This window comes from Ranitomeya variabilis, chromosome 2 (assembly GCF_051348905.1).
Source record: "Ranitomeya variabilis isolate aRanVar5 chromosome 2, aRanVar5.hap1, whole genome shotgun sequence".
In the NCBI taxonomy this organism is placed as follows: domain Eukaryota; kingdom Metazoa; phylum Chordata; class Amphibia; order Anura; family Dendrobatidae; genus Ranitomeya; species Ranitomeya variabilis.
In genome coordinates this window covers 910,675,543-910,697,463 of record NC_135233.1, presented here as the reverse complement: position 1 = coordinate 910,697,463, position 21,921 = coordinate 910,675,543, and the positions used below count along the sequence as shown (strand labels likewise).

The following is a 21,921-nucleotide window of genomic DNA, read 5'->3' as shown; positions in this document are numbered from 1 at the left end:
CTCTCTGCAATACAAGTTCTCCTTCAGTGTCTCTTCAAGAAGCTGCAGCTCTCAGGGCATGCACAGCTCTGTGTCCTTCTTCCTCGATCTCTGACAGGATCCCACCCCTGTCAGGGACCAACTACCTGAGCGAAGCTCAGCCAGCAACTAACTAACTTCCTCCCCAGGCAACCAGTTTTACCTAAGTGTGAGGAGTGCCCTAAAAAATAGGAGCAGAGCTCCCCCTGGTGACCTGGAGTGTGAAATGTGTTGCATGTTTGTGATACCTGAAAGCAGTTGTCCTTCTTTGCCTCCAAAAATAATATCACTCCCCCTAGAGGAGAATGGTATTACTGCAATGACCAGGACCCTGGGGCGCTGCATTGACAATTAACAACTTTCAATTAACCATCTTGTCTTTGGATCTTGGAATCAGCAGCGCGTCTGAAATCCTCCATTCCTGTTTTTTATACACTTGTATACTTTGAGGCTATGTGCACACGTTGCGGATTGGTGTGCAGATTTTTCCGCACTGTTTTTGCAAAATCCGCAGGTAAACTGCACTGCGGATTACCCGCGGATTTACCGCAGTTTTTGTGCGGATTCCACCTGAGGTTTTAGACCTGTGGATACCTATTGAGGAGCAGGTGTAAACCGCTGCGGAATCTGCACAAAGAATTGAAATGCTGCGGAAAAAACACCGCTGCGTTTCCACGTGTTTTTTTCCACAGCATGTGCACTGCGGATTTTGTTTTCCATATGTTTACATGGTACTGTACAACGCATGGAAAACAGCTGTAGATCCGCAGCATCAAAGGATCCGCAGCAAAATCCGCAACGTGTACACATAGCCTGAGGTAGATTCTTCTTACTTATATAGAGATCAATTCTAATGCTTAACAAAACAGTGGTTTCCCATGCCAAAGTCTGGATGGCCTCCAACACATTCACAAGCTGTATTTAGATTCCAGCACCATCCCAAACTGCTGATATCATATCATTCTACTTAATCAATGTGCGTATCTGGATACAAAATGAAAACAGTAGTGCCCTGGAGTTGGTAAGAAAACAAGTATAGACTGGCAAACATTTCTCATTTCTCCTATTATTGCTTTTTATTAGTCATGCTTGTTACAGTTACAACACACTGGATGGTGACACGATTCTAACGCATCGGGTATTCTAGAATATGTATGTAGTTTATTTATGAAGATTTAAGAATAATGCAATGAACACACAGGATTTTCCGGGTAAAATATATACATTATCATTAAATTTTATTGCTCGTAGAACTTAATACAACTGAACGAAATTATTAAACAAAATATATAAACCATTACATGAATATCTAACTGTATTTAAATAAATCGTCAGACGAAAGAAGTACATCGACACTATAATATATTTGTGCATGGTACTGTGACTGACAGAACTTGTTCAGTAAACGTGAGTGAACTACGTGGCACTGTGACTGACAGAACTTGTTCAGTAAACGTGAGTGAACTACGTGGCACTGTGACTGACAGAACTTGTTCAGAAAACGTGAGTGAACTATGTGGCACTGTGACTGACTGAACTTGTTCAGTAAACATGACTGAACTACGTGGCACTGTGACTGACAGAACTTGTTCAGTAAACGTGAGTGAACTACGTGACACTGTGACTGACAGAACTTGTTCAGAAAACGTGAGTGAACTATGTGGCACTGTGACTGACTGAACTTGTTCAGTAAACATGACTGAACTACGTGGCACTGTGACTGACAGAACTTGTTCAGTAAACGTGAGTGAACTACGTGACACTGTGACTGACAGAACTTGTTCAGAAAACGTGAGTGAACTACGTGGCACTGTGACTGACAGAACTTGTTCAGTAAACGTGAGTGAACTACGTGACACTGTGACTGACAGAACTTGTTCAGAAAACGTGAGTGAACTATGTGGCACTGTGACTGACTGAACTTGTTCAGTAAACATGACTGAACTACGTGGCACTGTGACTGACAGAACTGCACCTGTCGCTGATTGGTCGCAGGCGGCTGGCGCGACCAATCAGCGACACAGGATTTCCAATACAAACAGACAGAATTAGATGATTATATAGTAGATATCAGCAGATATAGAAAACCAAAGCACGGGGGTTAAGTGAAGACATAATTATAGATACAGTGGGGGAAATAAGTATTTGATCCCTTGCTGATTTTGTAAGTTTGCCCACTGACAAATACATGAACAGTCTATAATTTTAAGGGTAGGTTAATTTTAACATTGAGAGATAGAATATCAAAAATGAAATCCAGAAAATCACATTGTATAAATGATATACATTTATTTGCATTTTGCAGTGAGAAATAAGTATTTGATCCCTCTGGCAAACAAGACTTAATACTTGGTGGCAAATCCCTTGTTGGCAAGCACAGCAGTCACATATAACTGGTCTGTAGGAGCCAGAACTCTTAATGGTTGGTAGGGGATCAAATACTTATTTCTCACTGCAGAATGCAAATACATTTATACAATGTGATTTTCAGGATTTTATTTTTGATATTCTTTCTCTCAATGCTAAAATTAACCTACCCTTAAAATTATAGACTGTTCATGTCTGTCAGTGGGCAAACTTACAAAATCAGTAAGGGATCAAATACTTATTTCCTCCACTGTAGATGGAAAAACGCAAAAGCATACATTTTATTTGCCAAACTGATGCTGCATTTTTCTGGCGATTATCTTAGTTTTTCCTGTGCTCTAAGGGAGCATTCACAGTGTTTTGCAGTATATATCACAGTTTTACACCAGAGTAGGGTTCTCTGATGTACAAGACCTACAATTGCCTCTGAAGTATACCAGCCTTAGTTGTACAGGCGACGGATCTCCTATGGTGTTATATACTGATATTGCATTATGATCCACTGGGTATATAAATAATTTGACATCCTTCACATAATAAAATTAATTTAGCATGTTTCGTTTTTTCCTGGATCCAGAATTACGACAAAAGCAAGAGATTATGATGAGAAATCAGATGATGTCTGTCAACCCTCAAGTTGTGGTGCCCATCCAGCAAAGGATGCCAGTTATTCCAACGCAGTTTGATTCGCGACTGTTAGACAGGTGACGGCATTCATATGTTCAGCATTAGGTTTGGTATTGATCAATAGTAAATATATTAAATGTCTTTTCAATAGTAAAACATTAGCAAATATTAGATGACCCTTTCATAAATCTCCATTAGTACTCACTGATAGCTGTGCCCACATTGGTTTTTTAACCGAGCAAAATGTTGTAATCTTAATTGTACAGTGAAAGTCATGTTTTTCAAAATGCATTTCTATATTGTTACATAATAATACAAAACTATTATGCCTGACTCCTTCCAATACACAAACTTTGAAGACGCATGTTTCTCCATTTATGTTTCTTATATTTTCCACACATTCTTCACCAAAAACTCTCATTATAAAAAAAACTAATGTTAATTTTTTTTTCTTATTAGAGGAGAATTATTGCCATCGAATGACTTGATAATTCCCAACGACCCAAGACAAATGCATCTGGCTTCACACTTTGGACCATCAGTTCCTGGTCATTCAAGTGTCATGGCCAACAGAGCTTTCTCTACCCCAGGTAAGGCTACTATGATAACAGTTTCCTCTGCCAATTAAATGTGTACATATACAGTACAGACCAAAAGTTTGGATACACCTTCTCATTTTAAAGATTTTTCTGTGTTTTCATGATTATGAAAATTATACATTCACACTGAAGGCATCAAAACTATGAATTAACACATGTGGAATTATATACTTAACAAAAAAGTGTGAAACAACTGAAATTAAGTCTTATATTCTAGGTACTTCAAAGTAGCCCACTTTTGCTTTGATGACTACTTTGCACATTCTTGGCATTCTCTTGATGAGCTTCAAGAGGTAGTCACCGAGAATGGTTTTCACTTCACAGGTGTGCCCTGTCCAGTTTAATAAGTGGGATTTCTTGCCTTATAAATGGGGTTGGGACCATCAGTTGTGTTGTGCAGAAGTCAGGTGGATACACAGCTGTTGTCCTACTGAATAGACTGTTAGAATTTGTATTATGGCAAGAAAAAAGCAGCTAAGTAAAGAAAAACGAGTGGCCATCATTATTTAAGAAATGAATGTCAGTCAGTCTGAAAAATTTGGAAAACTTTGAAAGTGTCCCCAAGTGCAGTGGCAAAAATCATCAAGCGCTACAAAGAAACTGGCTCACATGAGGACCGCCCCAGGAAAGGAAGACCAAGAGTCACCTCTGCTTCTGAAGATCAGTTTATCCGAGTCACCAGCCTCAGAAATTGCAGGTTAACAGCAGCTCAAATTAGAGACCAGGTCAATGCCACACAGAATTCTTGCAGCAGACACATCTCTACAACAACTGTTAAGACGTCAACACACTTCATGAAGAAAAACATCACAGGATGTTTAAAGCTATAAATACAATCATAGTAGTACTGTGATGATCATAGCTGAGGACATAAGACTGAGAACAGTCGCAAAAGATCAATAGCAAAACACAAAAACAACACAACTAAAAAAGCTCCAAGAATATTTAAATTAATTCAACATTGTATTTTATTAAGGAAAACAGGTAAGGATGGAAAACAGGAAAAGGAGGGGGTACAACAACTAGCACATGCCAGAAATGGACGCTCAACAAGACATGTAATAATATGAAAGGCCGGGAAAGTAACGATATTCAGTATATCTATTGCACTAATGCCACCTAGCCTGACTTAATACCAACCCAGCACAAGAAAAAATAAATAGGTAAGAGACATGACACACTAAGGTGGCATATTACCCGTATTTGTGACCAGGGGATGTCCAGGAGCGTCCTCCCCGACGCGCGTTTCGGCGCTGTAGCCTTTCTCCCCTTGAGAAAGGCTACAGCGCCGAAACGCGCGTCGGGGAGGACGCTCCTGGACATCCCCTGGTCACAAATACGGGTAATATGCCACCTTAGTGTGTCATGTCTCTTACCTATTTATTTTTTCTTGTGCTGGGTTGGTATTAAGTCAGGCTAGGTGGCATTAGTGCAATAGATATACTGAATATCGTTACTTTCCCGGCCTTTCATATTATTACATGTCTTGTTGAGCGTCCATTTCTGGCATGTGCTAGTTGTTGTACCTCCTCCTTTTCCTGTTTTCCATCCTTACCTGTTTTCCTTAATAAAATACAATGTTGAATTAATTTAAATATTCTTGGAGCTTTTTTAGTCGTGTTGTTTTTGTGTTTTGCTAACAACTGTTAAGAGGAGACTTTCTGCAGCAGGCCTTCATGGTAAAATAGCTGCTAGGAAACCACTGCTAAGGACAGGCAACAAGCAGAAGAGACTTGTTGGGCTAAAGAACACCAGGAATGGACTTTAGACCAGTGGAAATCTGTGCTTTGGTCTGATGAGTCCAAATTTGAGATCTTTGGTTCCAACCACCGTGTCTTTGTGCGACGCAGAAAAGGTGAACAAATGGACTCTACATGCCTGGTTCCCACCGTGAAGCATGGAGGAGGATGTGTGATGGTGTGGGGGTGCTTTGCTGGTGACACTGTTGGGGATTTATTCAAAATTGAAGGCATACTGAACCAGCATGGCTACTACAGCATCTTGCAGCGGCATGCTATTCCATCCGGTTTGCGTTTAGTTGAACCATCATTTATTTTTCAACAGGACAATGACCCCAAACACACCTCCAGGCTGTGTAAGGGCTATTTGACCAAGGAGGAGTGTAATGGGGTGCTACGCCAGATGACCTGGCCTCCACAGTCACCAGACCAGTACCCAATCGAGATAGTTTAGGGCGAGCTGGACCGCAGAGTGAAGGCAAAAGGGCCAACAAGTGCTAAGCATCTCTGGGATCTCCTTCAAGATTGTTGGAAGACCATTCCTGGTGACTACCTCTTGAAGCTCATCAGGAGAATGCCAAGAGTGTGCAAAGCAGTCATCAAAGCAAAAGGTGGCTACTTTGAAGAACCTAGAATATAAGACTTAATTTCAGTTGTTTCACACTTTTTTGTTAAGTATATAACTCCACATGTGTTAATTCATAGTTATGATGCCTTAAGTGTGAATGTACAAATTTCATAGTCATTAAAATACAGAAAAATCTTTAAATGAGAAGGTGTGTCCAAACTTTTGGTCTGTACTGTATATACACTGCTCAAAAAAATAAAGAGAATACTAAAATCCCACATCCTAGATATCACTGAATTAAATATTCCAGTTGTAAATCTTTATTCATTACATAGTGGAATGCGTTGAGAGCAAAAAAACCTAAAAATTGTCAACGTAAATCACAACTAATATACCACAGAGGTCTGGAGTTGGAATGATGCTCAAAATCAAAGTGGAAAATGAAGTTACAGGATAATCCAACTTCAGTGGAAATGCCTCAAGACAAGGAAATGATGCTCAGTAGTGTGTGGCCTCCATGTGCCTGTATGACTTCCCTACAATGCCTGTGCATGCTCCTGATAAGGCAGTGGATGGTCTCCTGAGGGATCTCCTCCCAGACCTGGACAAAAGCATCCGCAAACTCCTGGACAGTCTGTGGTGCAATGTGACGTTGGTGGATGTGTGAGACATGATGTCCCAGATGTGTTCAATAGGATTCAGGTCTGGGGAATGGGCGGGCCAGTCCATAGCTTCAATGCCTTCATCTTGCAGGAACTGCTGACACACTCCAGCCACATGAGGTCTGACATTGTCCTGCATTAGGAGTAACCCAGGGCCAACCGCACCAGCATATGGTCTCACAAGGGGTCTGAGGATCTCATCTCGGTACCTAATGGCAGTCAGGCTACCTCTGTCGAGCACATGGAGGGTTGTGCGTCCCTCCAAAGAAATGCCACCCCATACCATTACTGACCCACTGCCAAACCGGTCATGCTGAAGGATGTTGCAGGCAGCAGATCGCTCTCCACGACGTCTCCAGACTCTGTCACATCTGTGACATGTGCTCAGTGTGAACCTGCTTTCATCTGTGAAGAGCATAGGGCGCCAGTGGCGAAATTGCCAATCCTGGTGTTCTGTGGCAAATGCCAAGCGTCCTTCACGGTGTTGGGCTGTGAGCACAACCCTCATCTGTGGACGTCGGGCACTCAGACTATCCTCATGGAGTCAGTTAAAACAGAGGAAGAGGAGTACATGGGGCTCTGGGGTGCAGTGGGTATTCTGGATTAAGAGATCGTTCAGACGTACCTGTGGAAGAAAGCTGCAGTTACAGTGCAAAAGATAGGAGAGTGTGGACTTGATCAATCTATTTGAACAAGTCAGATTTAGGAACATCTGACAAGGGCCTTTATTTTTGGAAAGATCTGTAGGAAGGTAATGGGACGTATCTCTTCCTTCACTCCGGGTCTTGGACATGGCCTATGTCCACGATTTCTATTTAAACTTTCAGAAAAAGTTTAGGTGTGTCAGTATTGGTTTTGCAAGCAACAGAGCATGAGCTCTGTGGATGTCAGGTCTGTGTGAAACTGAACACAGGTCAGAGCCAGAGAGAGCACCCAGAGAGTTACACGTTGATGCCGTTGCCCATGGCAACGGATTGATAAGGCCTGTTACGGATTATCTATCTGCAAACTGGAGGACAACGCTTGAGTTTGCTTTCGTAAGTTGCCTAAATAAAGACATTTGAGTTGAACTATCTTGGGTCACTGCCTCATTACCACACTGCCGTGAATGCCACTGGCTTACAATATCTATACATACAGTGCCTACAAGTAGTATTCAACCCCCTGCAGATTTAGCAGGTTTAATAAGATCCAAATAAGTTAGAGCCTTCAAACTTCAAACAAGAGCAGGATTTATTAACAGATGCATAAATCTTACAAACCAAAAAGTTTTGTTGCTCAGTTAAATTTTTATAAATTTTAAACATAAAAGTGTGGGTCAATTATTATTCAACCCCTAGGTTTAATATTTTGTGGAATAACCTTTGTTTGCAATTACAGCTAATAATCGTCTTTTATAAGACCTGATCAGGCCGGCACAGGTCTCTGGAGTTATCTTGGCCCACTCCTCCATGCAGATCTTCTCAAAGTTATCTAGGTTCTTTGGGTGTCTCATGTGTACTTTAATCTTGAGCTCCTTCCACAAGTTTTCAATTGGGTTAAGGTCAGGAGACTGACTAGGCCACTGCAACACCTTGATTTTTTGCCTCTTGAACCAGGCCTTGGTTTTCTTGGCTGTGTGCTTTGGGTCGTTGTCTTGTTGGAAGATGAAATGACGACCCATCTTAAGATCCTTGATGGAGGAGCGGAGGTTCTTGGCCAAAATCTCCAGGTAGGCCGTGCTATCCATCTTCCCATGGATGCGGACCAGACGGCCAGGCTCCTTGGCTGAGAAACAGCCCCACAGCATGATGCTGCCACAACCGTGCTTGACTGTAGGGATGGTATTCTTGGGGTCGTATGCAGTGCCATCCAGTCTCCAAACGTCACGTGTGTGGTTGGCACCAAAGATCTCGATCTTGGTCTCATCAGACCAGAGAACCTTGAACCAGTCAGTCTCAGAGTCCTCCAAGTGATCATGAGCAAACTGTAGACGAGCCTTGACATGACGCTTTGAAAGTAAAGGTACCTTATGGGCTCGTCTGGAACGGAGACCATTGCGGTGGAGTACGTTACTTATGGTATTGACTGAAACCAATGTCCCCACTGCCATGAGATCTTCCCGGAGCTCCTTCCTTGTTGTCCTTGGGTTAGCCTTGACTCTTCGGACAAGCCTGGCCTCGGCACGGGAGGAAACTTTCAAAGGCTGTCCAGGCCGTGGAAGGCTAACAGTAGTTCCATAAGCCTTCCACTTCCGGATGATGCTCCCAACAGTGGAGACAGGTAGGCCCAACTCCTTGGAAAGGGTTTTTTACCCCTTGCCAGCCTTGTGACCCTCCACGATCTTGTCTCTGATGGCCTTGGAATGCTCCTTTGTCTTTCCCATGTTGACCATGTTTGAGTGCTGTTCACAAGTTTGGGGAGGGTCTTAAATAGTCAGAAAAGGCTGGAAAAAGAGATAATTAATCCAAACATGTGAAGCTCATTGTTCTTTGTGCCTGAACTACTTCTTAATACTTTAGGGGAACCAAACAGAATTCTGGGTGGTTGAGGGGTTGAATAATAAATGACCCTCTGAAAAAACTTTTCACAATTTAAAAAACAAACAAACAAAGAAATAACATTCTTTTTTGCTGCAGTGCATTTCACACTTCCAGGCTGATCTACAGTCCAAATGTCACAATGCCAAGTTAATTCCAAATGTGTAAACCTGCTAAATCTGCAGGGGGTTGAATACTACTTGTAGGCACTGTATATATATATATACACCAATCAGACAAACAAAACCACAGGTATATGTGGAAATTCACCCCTGTGCCCGTTAGGAGATGTTACAGCTAAACAAACGGTCCCGTACAAAAAAATACGTATTAACCTATAAATAATATGTACCAGTCAGACCTCAAAGTCCAAAAGATATAAACTTTATTAAGAACTACAGTTACAAAATGACAACAGTGATGGTAACATGAACCAGTGCCAATGACACCATAGACCTGAAGCATATATTAAAGCGTGTTATCCCCATAATCATATATAAACATCTCCCATACAGCTTATGTTGCCAAGTGGCATGTTCAGCATTATATCCATAGATGTTACGTATCTAATAGGGTATAGGAGTGAGTATTAAAGCAATGTACTGCTATATCCTGCTACATTACCTCAGGTCAGATGGTGCCACATCCCCTACGCACGTTTCGGCTGCGTCAGCCTTCTTCCGGGGGAGTGGCCTCATCAGTACCTTACAGGTTTATATACTGCTCCCATCCAATCCAATTAAAAAGATGCTCTGCGTCATACTTCCCCCTCCTTGTTGCGGCGCATGCTCCGACTCACACCGCGAGGCCCGAGTCCTCCACGGCGTCATCAGATGCCTACGCCCACCCAACCGCCCATAAGGTGATCACGTGAGCGCAAGGTCCGATAGAGACGTCAGTGGACAATGCACAGCCCAGCGGAGAGAGACGCGCATGCGCACGGAGGTGGGAACCATGCAGAGCACAGCCTGCCATGATGGCGCACAGAAACAGAAGACACACATAAAAACTGGGTCCTATCTATGTACAGAAACCCAAACATCATAAAGGAAACAGCGGTGATATAGACCATCCCATATACTTCAATTCTATATACATCTCCATACACAATATTAAAACAAGTGCAATCTCAATCACAGAAAAATTAACAAATATATATAGTTAGTGCAATATAAGAGCAACCATTGAATATATAAAAACAAAATGTCAAACTATAAAAAGGTTGCATTCTCAAATATATAATCCATTTTGATAGATATATACAAGTGATAGCCACAAAAGGCCAGTAATATTGCCATAAGAAAGTGAGCCCATAAATATATCCATACCCCTAGTATAAAAATAAACATATATATACATAGACAGTGTTCATATCAATATATAAATATACCATAATAAGAAAGAAAAAAAAAAAAAAAATAAATTAAAAAATTTAAAAAAAAAGAAAAGGAAAACATATATATGCATAATTAACCCCTTCATGACCCAGCCTATTTTGGCCTTAATGACCTTGCCGTTTTTTGCAATTCTGACCAGTGTCCCTTTATGAGGTAATAACTCAGGAACGCTTCAACGGATCCTAGCAATTCTGATTGTTTTTTCGTGACATATTGGGCTTCATGTTAGTGGTAAATTTAAGTCGATAATTTCTGAGTTTATTTGTGAAAAAAACGGAAATTTGGCAAAAATTTTGAAAATTTTCGCAATTTTCACATTTTGAATTTTTATTCTGTTAAACCAGAGAGTTATGTGACACAAAATAGTTAATAAATAACATTTCCACATGTCTACTTTACATCAGCACAATTTTGGAAACAAATTTTTTTTTTGCTAGGAAGTTATAAGGGTTAAAATTTGACCAGTGATTTCTCATTTTTACAACAAAATTTACAAAACCATTTTTTTTAGGGACCACCTCACATTTGAAGTCAGTTTGAGGGTTCTATATGGCTGAAAATACCCAAAAGTGACACCATTCTAAAAACTGCACCCCTCAAGGTGCTCAAAACCACATTCAAGAAGTTTATTAACCCTTCAGGTGTTTCACAGCAGCAGAAGCAACATGGAAGTAAAAAATGAACATTTAACTTTTTAGTCACAAAAATGATCTTTTAGCAACAATTTTTTATTTTCCCAAGGGTAAAAGGAGAAACTGGACCACGAACGTTGTTGTCCAATTTGTCCTGAGTACGCTGATACCTCATATGTGGGGGTAAACCACTGTTTGGGCGCACGGCAGGGCTCGGAAGGGAAGGAGCGCCATTTGACTTTTTCAATGAAAAATTGGCTCCAATCTTTAGCAGACACCATGTCGCGTTTGGAGAGCCCCCGTGTGCCTAAACATTGGAGCTCCCCGACAAGTGACCCCATTTTGGAAACTAGACCCCCCAAGGAACTTATCTAGAAGCATAGTGAGCACTTTAAACCCCCAGGTGCTTCACAAATTGATCCGTAAAATGAAAAAGTACTTTTTTTTTCACAAAAAAATTATTTTAGCCTCAATTTTTTCATTTTCACATGGGCAACAGGATAAAATGGATCCTAAATTTTGTTGGGCAATTTCTCCTGAGTACACCGATACCTCACATGTGGGGGTAAACCACTGTTTGGGCACATGGTAAGGCTCGGAAGGGAAGGAGCGCCATTTGACTTTTTGAATGAAAAATTATCTCCATCGTTAGCGGACACCATGTCGCGTTTGGAAAGCCCCTGTGTGCCTAAACATTGGAGCGCCTCCACAAGTGACCCCATTTTGGAAACTAGACCCCCCAAGGAACTTATCTAGAGGCATAGTGAGCACTTTAAACCCTCAGGTGCTTCACAAATTGATCCGCAAAAATGAAAAAGTACTTTTTTATTTCACACAAAATTTCTTTTAGCCTCAATTCTTTCATTTTCACATGGGCAACAGGATAAAATGGATCCTAAAATTTGTTGGGCAATTTCTCCTGAGTACGCCGATACCTCATATGTGGGGGTAAACCACTGTTTGGGTGCATGGCAAGGCTCGGAAGGGGAGGCGTGCCATTTGACTTTTTGAATGGAAAATTAGCTCCAATCGTTAGCGGACACCATGTCGCGTTTGGAGAGCTCCTGTGTGCCTAAACATTGGAGCTCCCCTACAAGTGACCCCATTTTGGAAACTAGACCCCCCAAGGAACTTATCTAGATGCATATTGAGCACTTATAACCCCCAGGTGCTTCACAGAAGTTTATAACGCAGAGCCGTCAAAATAAAAAATAATTTTTCTTTCCTCAAAAATGATTTTTAGCCCAGAATTTTTTATTTTCCCAAGGGTAATAGGAGAAATTGGACCCCAAATGTTGTTGTCAAGTTTGTCCTGAGTACGATGATACCCCATATGTGGGGGTAAACCACTGTTTGGGCGCACCGCAGGGCTCGGAAGGGAAGGCACGCCATTTGGCTTTTTGAATGGAAAATTAGCTCCAATCATTAGCGGACACCATGTCGCGTTTGGAGAGCCCCTGTGTGCCTAAACATTAGAGCTCCCGCACAAGTGACCCCATTTTGGAAACTAGACCTCCCAAGGAACTAATCTAGATGTGTGGTGAGCACTTTGAACCCCCAAGTGCTTCACAGAAGTTTATAACGCAGAGCCATGAAAATAAAAAATAATTTTTCTTTTCTCAAAAATGATTTTTTAGCCCACAATTTTTTATTTTCCCAAGGGTAACAGGAGAAATTGGACCCCAAAAGTTGTTGTCCAGTTTCTCCTGAGTACGCTGATACCCCAAATGTGGGGGTAAACCACTGTTTTGGCACACGTTGGCGTTTGGAAGGGAAGTAGTGACGTTTTGAAATGCAGACTTTGATGGAATGCTCTGCGGGCGTCAGGTTGCGTTTGCAGAGCCCCTGATGTGCCTAAACAGTATGAACTCCCCACAAGTGACTCCATTTTGGAAACTAGACCCCCAAGGGAATTTATCTAGATGTGTGGTGAGCACTTTGAACCCCCAACTGCTTCACAGAAGTTTATAACGCAGAGCCGTGAAAATAATAAATGTGTTTCCTTTCCTCAAAAATATTTTTTTAGCCCAGAATTTTTTATTTTTGCAAGGGTAACAGGAGAAATTTGACCCCAAAAGTTGTTGTCCAGTTTTTCCTGAGTACGCTGATACCCCATATGTGGGGGTAAACCACTGTTTGGGCACATGCCGGGGCTCGGAAGGGAAGTAGTGACGTTTTGTAATGCAGACTTTGATGGAATGGTCTGCGGGCATCATGCTACGTTTGCAGATCCCCTGATATGCCTAAACAGTAGAAACCCCCCAAAAGTGACCCCATTTTGGAAACTAGACCCCCCAAGGAACTTATCTAGATGTGTGGTGAGCACGTTCAACCCCCAAGAGCTTCACAGAAGTTTACAACGCAGAGCCGTGAAAATAAAAAATCATTTTTCTTTCCTCAAAAAAGATGTTTTAGCAAGCAATTTTTTATTTTCACAAGGGTAACAGGAGAAATTGGACCCCAATATTTGTTGCCCAGTTTGTTGTGAGTACGCTGATACCCCATATGTGGGGGTAAACCACTGTTTGGGCACACGTCAGGGCTCGGAAGGGAAGTAGTGACATTTGAAATGCAGACTTTGATGGAATGGTCTGCGGGCGTCACATTGCATTTGCAGAGCCCCTGATGTGCCTAAACAGTAGAAACACCCCACAAGTGACCCCATTTTGGAAACTAGACCCCCCAAGGAACTTATCTAGATGTGTGATGAGCACGTTCAACCCCCAAGTGCTTCACAGAAGTTTACAACGCTGAGCCGTGAAAATAAAAAATCATTTTTCTTTCCTCAAAAAAGATGTTTTAGCAAGCAATTTTTTATTTTCACAAGGGTAACAGGAGAAATTGGACCCCAATATTTGTTGCCCAGTTTGTTGTGAGTATGCTGGTAGCCCATATGTGGGGGTAAACCACTGTTTGGGCGCACGTCAGGGCTGGGAAGGGAAGTAGTGACATTTGAAATGCAGACTTTGATGGAATGATCTGCGGGCATCACATTGCATTTGCAGAGCCCCTGATGTGCCTAAATAGTAGAAACACCCCACAAGTGACCCCATTTTGGAAACTAGACCCCCGAAGGAACTTATCTAGATGTGTGGTGAGCACTTTCAACCCCTAAGTGCTTCACAGAAGTTAATAACGCAGAGACGTGAAAATAAAAAATAATTGTTCTTTCCTCAAAAATTATGTTTTAGCAAGTAATTTTTTATTTTTGCAAGGGTAACAGGAGAAATTGGACCCCAACAGTTGTTGCCCAGTTTGTCCTGAGTACGCTGGTACCTCAAATGTGGGGGTACACCACTGTTTGGGCGCACGTCGGGGCTTAGAAGGGAGGGAGCACCATTTGACTTTTTGAACGCAAGATTGGCTGGAATCAATGGTGGCGCCATGTTGCGTTTGGAGACCCCTGATGTGCCTAAACAGTGGAAACCCCTCAATAGTAACTTCAACACTAACCCCAATACACCCCTAATCCTAATCCCAACTGTAGCCATAACCCTAATCACAACCCTAACCCCAACACACCCCTAACCACAACCCTAACCCCAACACACCCGTAACCCTAATTCCAACCCTAACCCTAATCCTAACCCTAATCCCAACCCTAACCCTAATCCCAACCCTAACCACAACTGTAACCCCAACACACCCCTAACCCTATCCGTAACCCTAACCACAAGCCTAATCTTAACCCTATTTCCAACCCTAGCCCTAATTCCAACCCTAACTCTAATTCCAACCCTAACCCTAAGGCTATGTGCCCACGTTGCGGATTCGTGTGAGATTTTTCCGCACGATTTTTGAAAAATCTGCAGGTAAAAGGCACTGCGTTTTACCTGCGGATTTACAGCGGATTTCCAGTGTTTTTTTGTGCGGATTTCACCTGCGGATACCTATTGAGGAACAGGTGTAAAACGCTGCGGAATCCGCACAAAGAATTGACATGCTGCGGAAAATACAACGCAGCGTTTCTGCACGGAATTTTCCGCACCATGGGCACAGCGGATTTGGTTTTCCATAGGTGTACATGGTACTGTAAACCTGATGGAAAACTGCTACGAATTCGCAGCGGCCAATCCGCTGCGGATCCGCGGCCAATCCGCTGCGGATCCGCGGCCAATCCGCTGCGGATCCGCGGCCAATCCGCTGCGGATCCGCGGCCAATCCGCTGCGGATCCGCGGCCAAATCCGCACTGTGTGCACATGCCATAACCCTAACCCTACCCCTAACCCTACCCCTAGTTCTAGTTCTAACCCTAGTTCTAACCCTAACCCTAGTGGAAAAAAAATATATATATATTTTCTTTATTTTATTATTGTCCCTACCTATGGGGGTGATAAAGGGGGGGGTTTATTTATTATTTTTTTATTTTGATCGATGTGATAGAACCTACCACAGCGATCAAAATGTACTTTGCCGGCCGGCAGATTCGTCGGGCGCACTGCGCATGCGCCCGCCATTTTGGAAGATGGCGGCGCCCAGGGAGAAGACGGACCGACTTCGGGAGGCTCGGTAAGTATGAGGGGGTGGTGGGGGGGTGGATCGGAGCACAGGGGGGGATCGGAGGACCGGGGGAGCGGACAGGAGCACGGGGGAGCGGACAGGAGCACGGGGGAGCGGACAGGGGGACGGAGGGGGGTACCGGACAGAACGGAGGACTGGGGAGGAGATCGGGGGCGGTGGGGGGGGGGGGCAGAACATGATTTCCAGCCATGGCAGATGCTATTGCAGCATCGGCCATGGCTGGATTGCAATATTTCACCATTTTCATAGGTAAAATATTGCAAATTGCTCTGATTGGCTGTTGCACTTTCAACAGCCAATCAGAGCGATCGTAGCCATGTAGGGGCAAAGTCACCCCCCCTGGGCTGAAGTACAACTCCCCCTCTCCCTGCAGATCGGGTAAAATAGGAGTTAACCCTTTCACCCGATCTGCAGGGACGCGATAATTCCATGACGCCACATAGGTGTCATGGGTCGGATTGGCACCGACTTTCATGACGCCTACGTGGCGTCAAAGGTCGGGAAGGGGTTAATGTTCATATAGGGACATCCTCTATAGAGTTCTTCCATTTTCATCCCGCTGTATTCCAAGAAGGAAGAGCACCAAACAGAGCCATATGGCACTGCATTAATCACATGAGATGGGTGAGAGGAGCTGGCATGTAACACAGAATTTACCGCAGTGTCCTTACGGAAAGCATCTGAGACTAAGAGGCCACTCGGGTCTCTTTTGACCAAAACATCAAGGAATTCAATCTGTTCATAGCTAGATTTGTATGTTAAATGAATGTTGTACTCATTCTCATTTAAGGTCTGAAAAAAGGTTTTAAGTTCAGCCGTACATATATATATGTTCATATATGTACAGAATATATTCAAGTATATATATATATATATATATATATATATATATATATATAAATAGATTCTCTTATAATTCTACAGGGCAAAAATAAAATAATCCTGATCCATTAAAAAGAATGTATATATCCTTTAAACTGCTGCTCTACTCTGTTCCTAGGTTACGGCAACTTCCTACATACAGAACCATTGGATTTTATGGCCAGGAGACAGGAACTATTACAGAAACAAAATATGAACAGGTAAACAGGTATCTAAGAGTTTCAGCTATTGAAAAGTATAAGTATAGTGAGCTGATCTGCTACAGGGCTTAAAAGCTAACAGACAGGTAGTTGCCAACAGAGGAAGCTACCTGCCTATTCTACCCTGTGTCAGAACAAAGGGGTCACTGACGGCTTCTACTGGCAATTCTGTTACTCAACATTAACAGAGCAGCTCTTCTTCTTCCAGGCAGCTCTGTCAATGGGGCATGACTGCCGACATCATGCTGATTTACAGCTGGCTCCCTGCAGTTAGGCAATGGGGAGCTGGCTGTCAATCAGCATGACGTCGGCAGTCATGCCCCATTGACAGAGCAGAAGAGAAGCTGCTGTTCTTTTAATGTGATATCAGCGGAAACCACTGAATCACGAGCAGGTGCGATCTGTGACCTCTCTGAGCCGCCAGAGATCAGCACTGCGCAGAACAGGCAGGTAGTTAACAAGCTGCATGATAATTCTTAGGCCTGTAGTAATAAAATGATACAGTCCTAGATAAACCAATTAAAAGAAACCAGGAGAGCTGCTGTATTGTATCTAATATACCGTACATTTATTGCTTCTCAAAGATATAAAGCTAGTCATACTATACAGAGCACCTGTCATCAGGATAAAAGTACCAGTTTTTGCTTTTATCTTATTCGCTCTGCTTTGCTGAGTACACCTTTTTTCTTAACTCCGCCACACGGTCCCAGAGATATAGGCCTTTTTATTTCTTGCTACTTCTTATGGTAGGAGTTGGTCACATGGTAATTATGCAGAGAAGACTAAAGACACAGCCCCAGAGAGTCTTGTGAGACAAGTCTCCTTGGAAAAGGCTATAAACAATTAGCAGTAAATGAAAGGGCCTATATCTCTGGGACCACATGGTGTATAACAAAAAAGAAAACAAGGCATGCTCAAGGGAGCAGTATGGATATACTATGAGCAAAAAGTGCCTTCTTTTGAGTTGGTGACATTTCCTCTTTGTCTCCTAGAGGTTGCAAATATGTTCTGAAATGAAACCACCATTCGACCATTGAATCTTCTAGAAAGAGCCTTAAATGTATAATTCCTCTACACTTTTCTTTCCCTTAAACTTTCTGATATAGCCATACATACTTTCATGACTAAAGTCCCTTAGGTCCCAATAACGAGGCAGCAAGTTATGGAGCACTGGAGAGCCATGATATTATTGTAATTCATAAGTCTCAGTGCTGATTCTTCCGTTAGCATTTTATTAAATGTCTTTAAAAAGTTTCCCACTCCCCCGGTTTTGCAGCCTTTTCCCCTCAGCTGTAATAATGCTTTCTTAAAGAGAACATAAATATTTTGATTCCATAAACTAATGTTCCATGCCGTGTATGTAATGGGAATAAGTATACCGATGCCAATGCGTTTCTAAAACCAATTAAACTGCATCCAATAATTTACCGTATGTTATGCCCAGAATATGAGTACTTATTTAGAGTTGCCATACGGAGCTCTTGCAGGAAGTATTAAAGGGGTTGTTCAGTCCAAACCGATAAGTCTGCAGTCACTCTGTGTGATCATAGACATATGAATTCCCCCAATGCACGCACAGTGCTCTGCGGGGACTTGCCGGTTTCTGACTCGGGACTGGAGGGTATATATGCTCTATACATACTCCCATTCAGGACCCATCCAGTGGGTGCAGCCTCGCTCCATACACCTGTATAGAGCAAGTATGCGCCCTGACTAGTTACATAGCCATCCGGTGTGCGTGGCTAACTAACTCTCTCCGTAGAAGTGTCTGGGGTAAGGCTGCCCCCACAGGATGGGCTCTGGTCGGGGGTATGTACAACACATACATACCCTATGGTCCCAGCTCAGAAGCCGGCGGGACAACTTTATAATACATAATCCAAAGGGTTGGTCCACAAATATTAAAGCACGTCTGCCAGCTAAATATGATGCCCAATGTAAGGGCAATGTATCACATTACAGCTACAAATCTGAACTTCTTGTAAACAGGTTGACACTAGAAATGTCCATAAAGAACACAGCGGACATATATATTATTACTCTGCTGAATTTATAAGCTCTTTCCCAGTTTCTTCCAGTTTCTAATACTCTTCCCCGGACACATAAACCTAAACAAAAGTCATAACTTAATAGGCTGCCCGCTCATAAAACAGCTAGCAGATCCCCTTTAAAGTTGCCCTATGGTGATTTTTTTCTTTTATCATCTATTACAGTGATGGCGAACCTATGACACGCGTGTCAGTGCTGACACGCGTAGTCATTTTCAGTGACACGCCGGCCGCCGGCCGCGGCCCCATAGAAATTGCTTCTTTCCCAGGGTCTGAAGGAGAGGAAACTCTCCTTCAGGCCCTGGGAACCATATTAATGTGTAAAATAAAGAATTAAAATAAAAAATATTGCTATACTCACCTCTCCGACGCAGCCTGGACTTCAGCGAGGGAACCGGCAGCGTTGTTTGCTTAAAAATCGCGGTTTTCCTTCCTTACTTGAAGTCCCGGCTTGTGATTGGTCGCGTGCCGCCCATGTGGCCGCGACGCGACCAATCACAGCAAGCTGTGACGTAATTTTAGGTCCTTCAGGATTTTAAAATTACGTTCCGGCGTTGTGATTGGTTGCGTCTCGGTCACATGGGCGACGCGACCAATCACAAGCCGGGACGTCACGGGAGGCAGGACACGCGCGCATTTTAAAATGGTAATGAGTGGAGGAAAGAGGAGACTCTTAAAGAAGAAGTTACAGGTCTGTGAGAGCCAGAAATCTTGATTGTTTGTTTCTGACCAAATACTTATTTTCCACCATAATATGCAAATAAAATGATAAAAAAACAGACAATGTGATTTTCTGGATTTTTTTTTCTCAGTTTGTCTCCCATAGTTGATGTCTATCTATGATGTAGATTACAGACGCCTCTCATCTTTTTAAGTGGTGGAACTTGCACTATTGCTGAATGACTAAATACTTTTTTGCCCCACTGTATATTCCAGTCATTGCTATTCATTTGAAGGGATGCATGTAATCATGTTACCATCCACCTCTCGTGTCTCTCCTTTTCCTCATAGGTTGTAAGCTTGCGAGCAGGGCCCTCATTCCTACTGGAATCTGTTTTGAACTGTGATTTCTGTTATGCTGTAATGTCTATTGTCTGTACAAGTCCCCTCTATAAGTTGTAAAGCGCTGCGGAATATGTTGGCGCTATATAAATAAAAATTATTATTATTATTATTATGTAAAACATCATTTCATCTATTGCATTGGAGAAGAACTTCCTCCAGCAAATTTAATTTTTGACAATGTATATTTACTTTTTAATTTACTTGCCCATATTTATTTTGCTGCATAGGATGGATATGGAAATTAATGCAATGTATCATCAAAGAGAGATGGACAAGTCTCATAGAAAAAGTTTAGTTGACATGGACACGCCATTTCTCTACCATGGGATGCCATCCAACACAGTAGCAATCAGAGGTCGGCAGATGTGTCCAGAAGGCCAGCTTCCCTCAGATTTGTTTGTCCATCGCAATGCCCTAGACATCCTTCATGGTAGCACAATTTTGAAGACAAGTCCATATGCTCCTATTAATAGCCTGCAGAGGGAAAGAGCCCGCAGACCAGGTAGAAGAGCTGGCAATCCAAAAATTACAGAGAGCAATATTGGAGTGCAAAAGATACCAGCAGAAATCAAACCCCAGTCATCACCTTCTGCTACTGAAGAGGAGAAAGAGGAGAAAAAAGAAGATGATACAGAGACATTTAATAGATGTGACCATGGAAAAGTAAATACCGAATCTGCAGCAGACAAGACTGCGAATGAAAGCCAAGACAACCAGGAGAAGACAAGTAATCCTATTCCTTCCATGTCCAGTAGAAGCAGGACAGGGGCAGACAAAGAACTTAGCAATCCAGGGCCAACATTTGAAGACAGATATCTTTACCAGTCTCCAGTTCATCTGTCAACAAGTCCATTCAGCTTTCCAGTAACGATGAATCCTTCACTTCTTCCAGGTAGGCATTGCAGCCTCTTCAATTAATTCTTCCGATCACTTGTAAAAGGATAAGGGAGGATGAAGTTTAGGATCACAGTGCTGAGACATTTTGTTGGTGACTGCATGGTAGTATCGAGATGTGGACAGTGACACCGATGTAATTCTCAACATGATAAATGATTTCAATTGAAAAGTGGGTTCAAAAGCAAACTTGTTATTTAAAACCATCTCCATTCTCAAGAAGAGGGGATTTTTAATTGTATTGTTACTCATTGTACTCATTTACTCATTGTACTCATTGTACTCATGTACTCATGTTACAATTGTACTCATTACCTAGCTTTGTGGTCACCGCTCCAGTCCATCAGTGATAACCGGTCTTTTGGGCAATGAGCCCAACACTTATAAGGTCTTTTCTATAGCGCTTTTGGTGTTGCTCTGAAGCTGACCGGGATTGCGGGACTCAGCCAGCTTCACTGACCCTGTGCTCTCTAAACTGCAGCAACAAAGCTACCTCTGCTTACCACGTCATGAAATGGACAGGTCATGCAGCGGCGCAAGGTTACCAATGGTCTGAACTGTCAACCAAGTAAGTAGGAGAGCAATGCCACTGGCAAGCAGAAAGCCAGGAGGCAGGGGAGAGGTGGTCTCCTGAAGATCACTGTTGAGAATGACCCTTTTCGTTTTTAGGTAATATATTTTTTTTCTAGATTTTCTTTACTATCTCTGCAAAAAAATAATCTGAAATCTTACATTTTCTGCTCTAACTAAGCAGTAAGCCTGTTCTGTAGAAATGACTTTTCATTAGTCATTTTATTATCATCACAGTCAGGATTATAATGACAGGGAGCACCTATGTATGGAGAACACAGGTCCACAATAGGTAATGTCACTTCCTCCTCTTTCCTGAACAGTGAGCCCTGCTCAGATCACAGATCATGCCTAGAGTCTCTGTGCCGTAAAAATATCTCTAAGTGCAGTTATTAAAGGGTCGGAAAAGATGTCTGTCCTCCATTAGTCAAGTTCAGTAAATAGAATAAAAACATCTATCATCAGAAAATAAAAACAAATCAGAAAAAAATACTGTATGTTTTAAAATCTTGATTAATTATTAAACATATTATAAGTGACAATGTACTGGAAAAATAGCACACTGACCAAAGCATTGAAGCTGAAGGCTAGAGCGATACACCATGTCTCAAA

General features: G+C 42.4%; 1 protein-coding gene across 1 annotated transcript in view; it reads left to right on the top strand.

Annotated features, from left to right (window-relative positions):
• Window positions 1-21,921, top strand: part of SAMD7 (sterile alpha motif domain containing 7) — a 112,849-nt gene that overhangs the window by 52,394 nt on the left and 38,534 nt on the right. Inside the window, exons 3-6 of the mRNA XM_077290583.1 lie at window positions 2,963-3,089; window positions 3,472-3,602; window positions 16,651-16,732; window positions 20,073-20,737. Of these exons, the coding sequence (XP_077146698.1) occupies window positions 2,963-3,089; window positions 3,472-3,602; window positions 16,651-16,732; window positions 20,073-20,737 (1,005 nt within the window). The remainder of the gene's footprint in view (window positions 1-2,962; window positions 3,090-3,471; window positions 3,603-16,650; window positions 16,733-20,072; window positions 20,738-21,921) is intronic.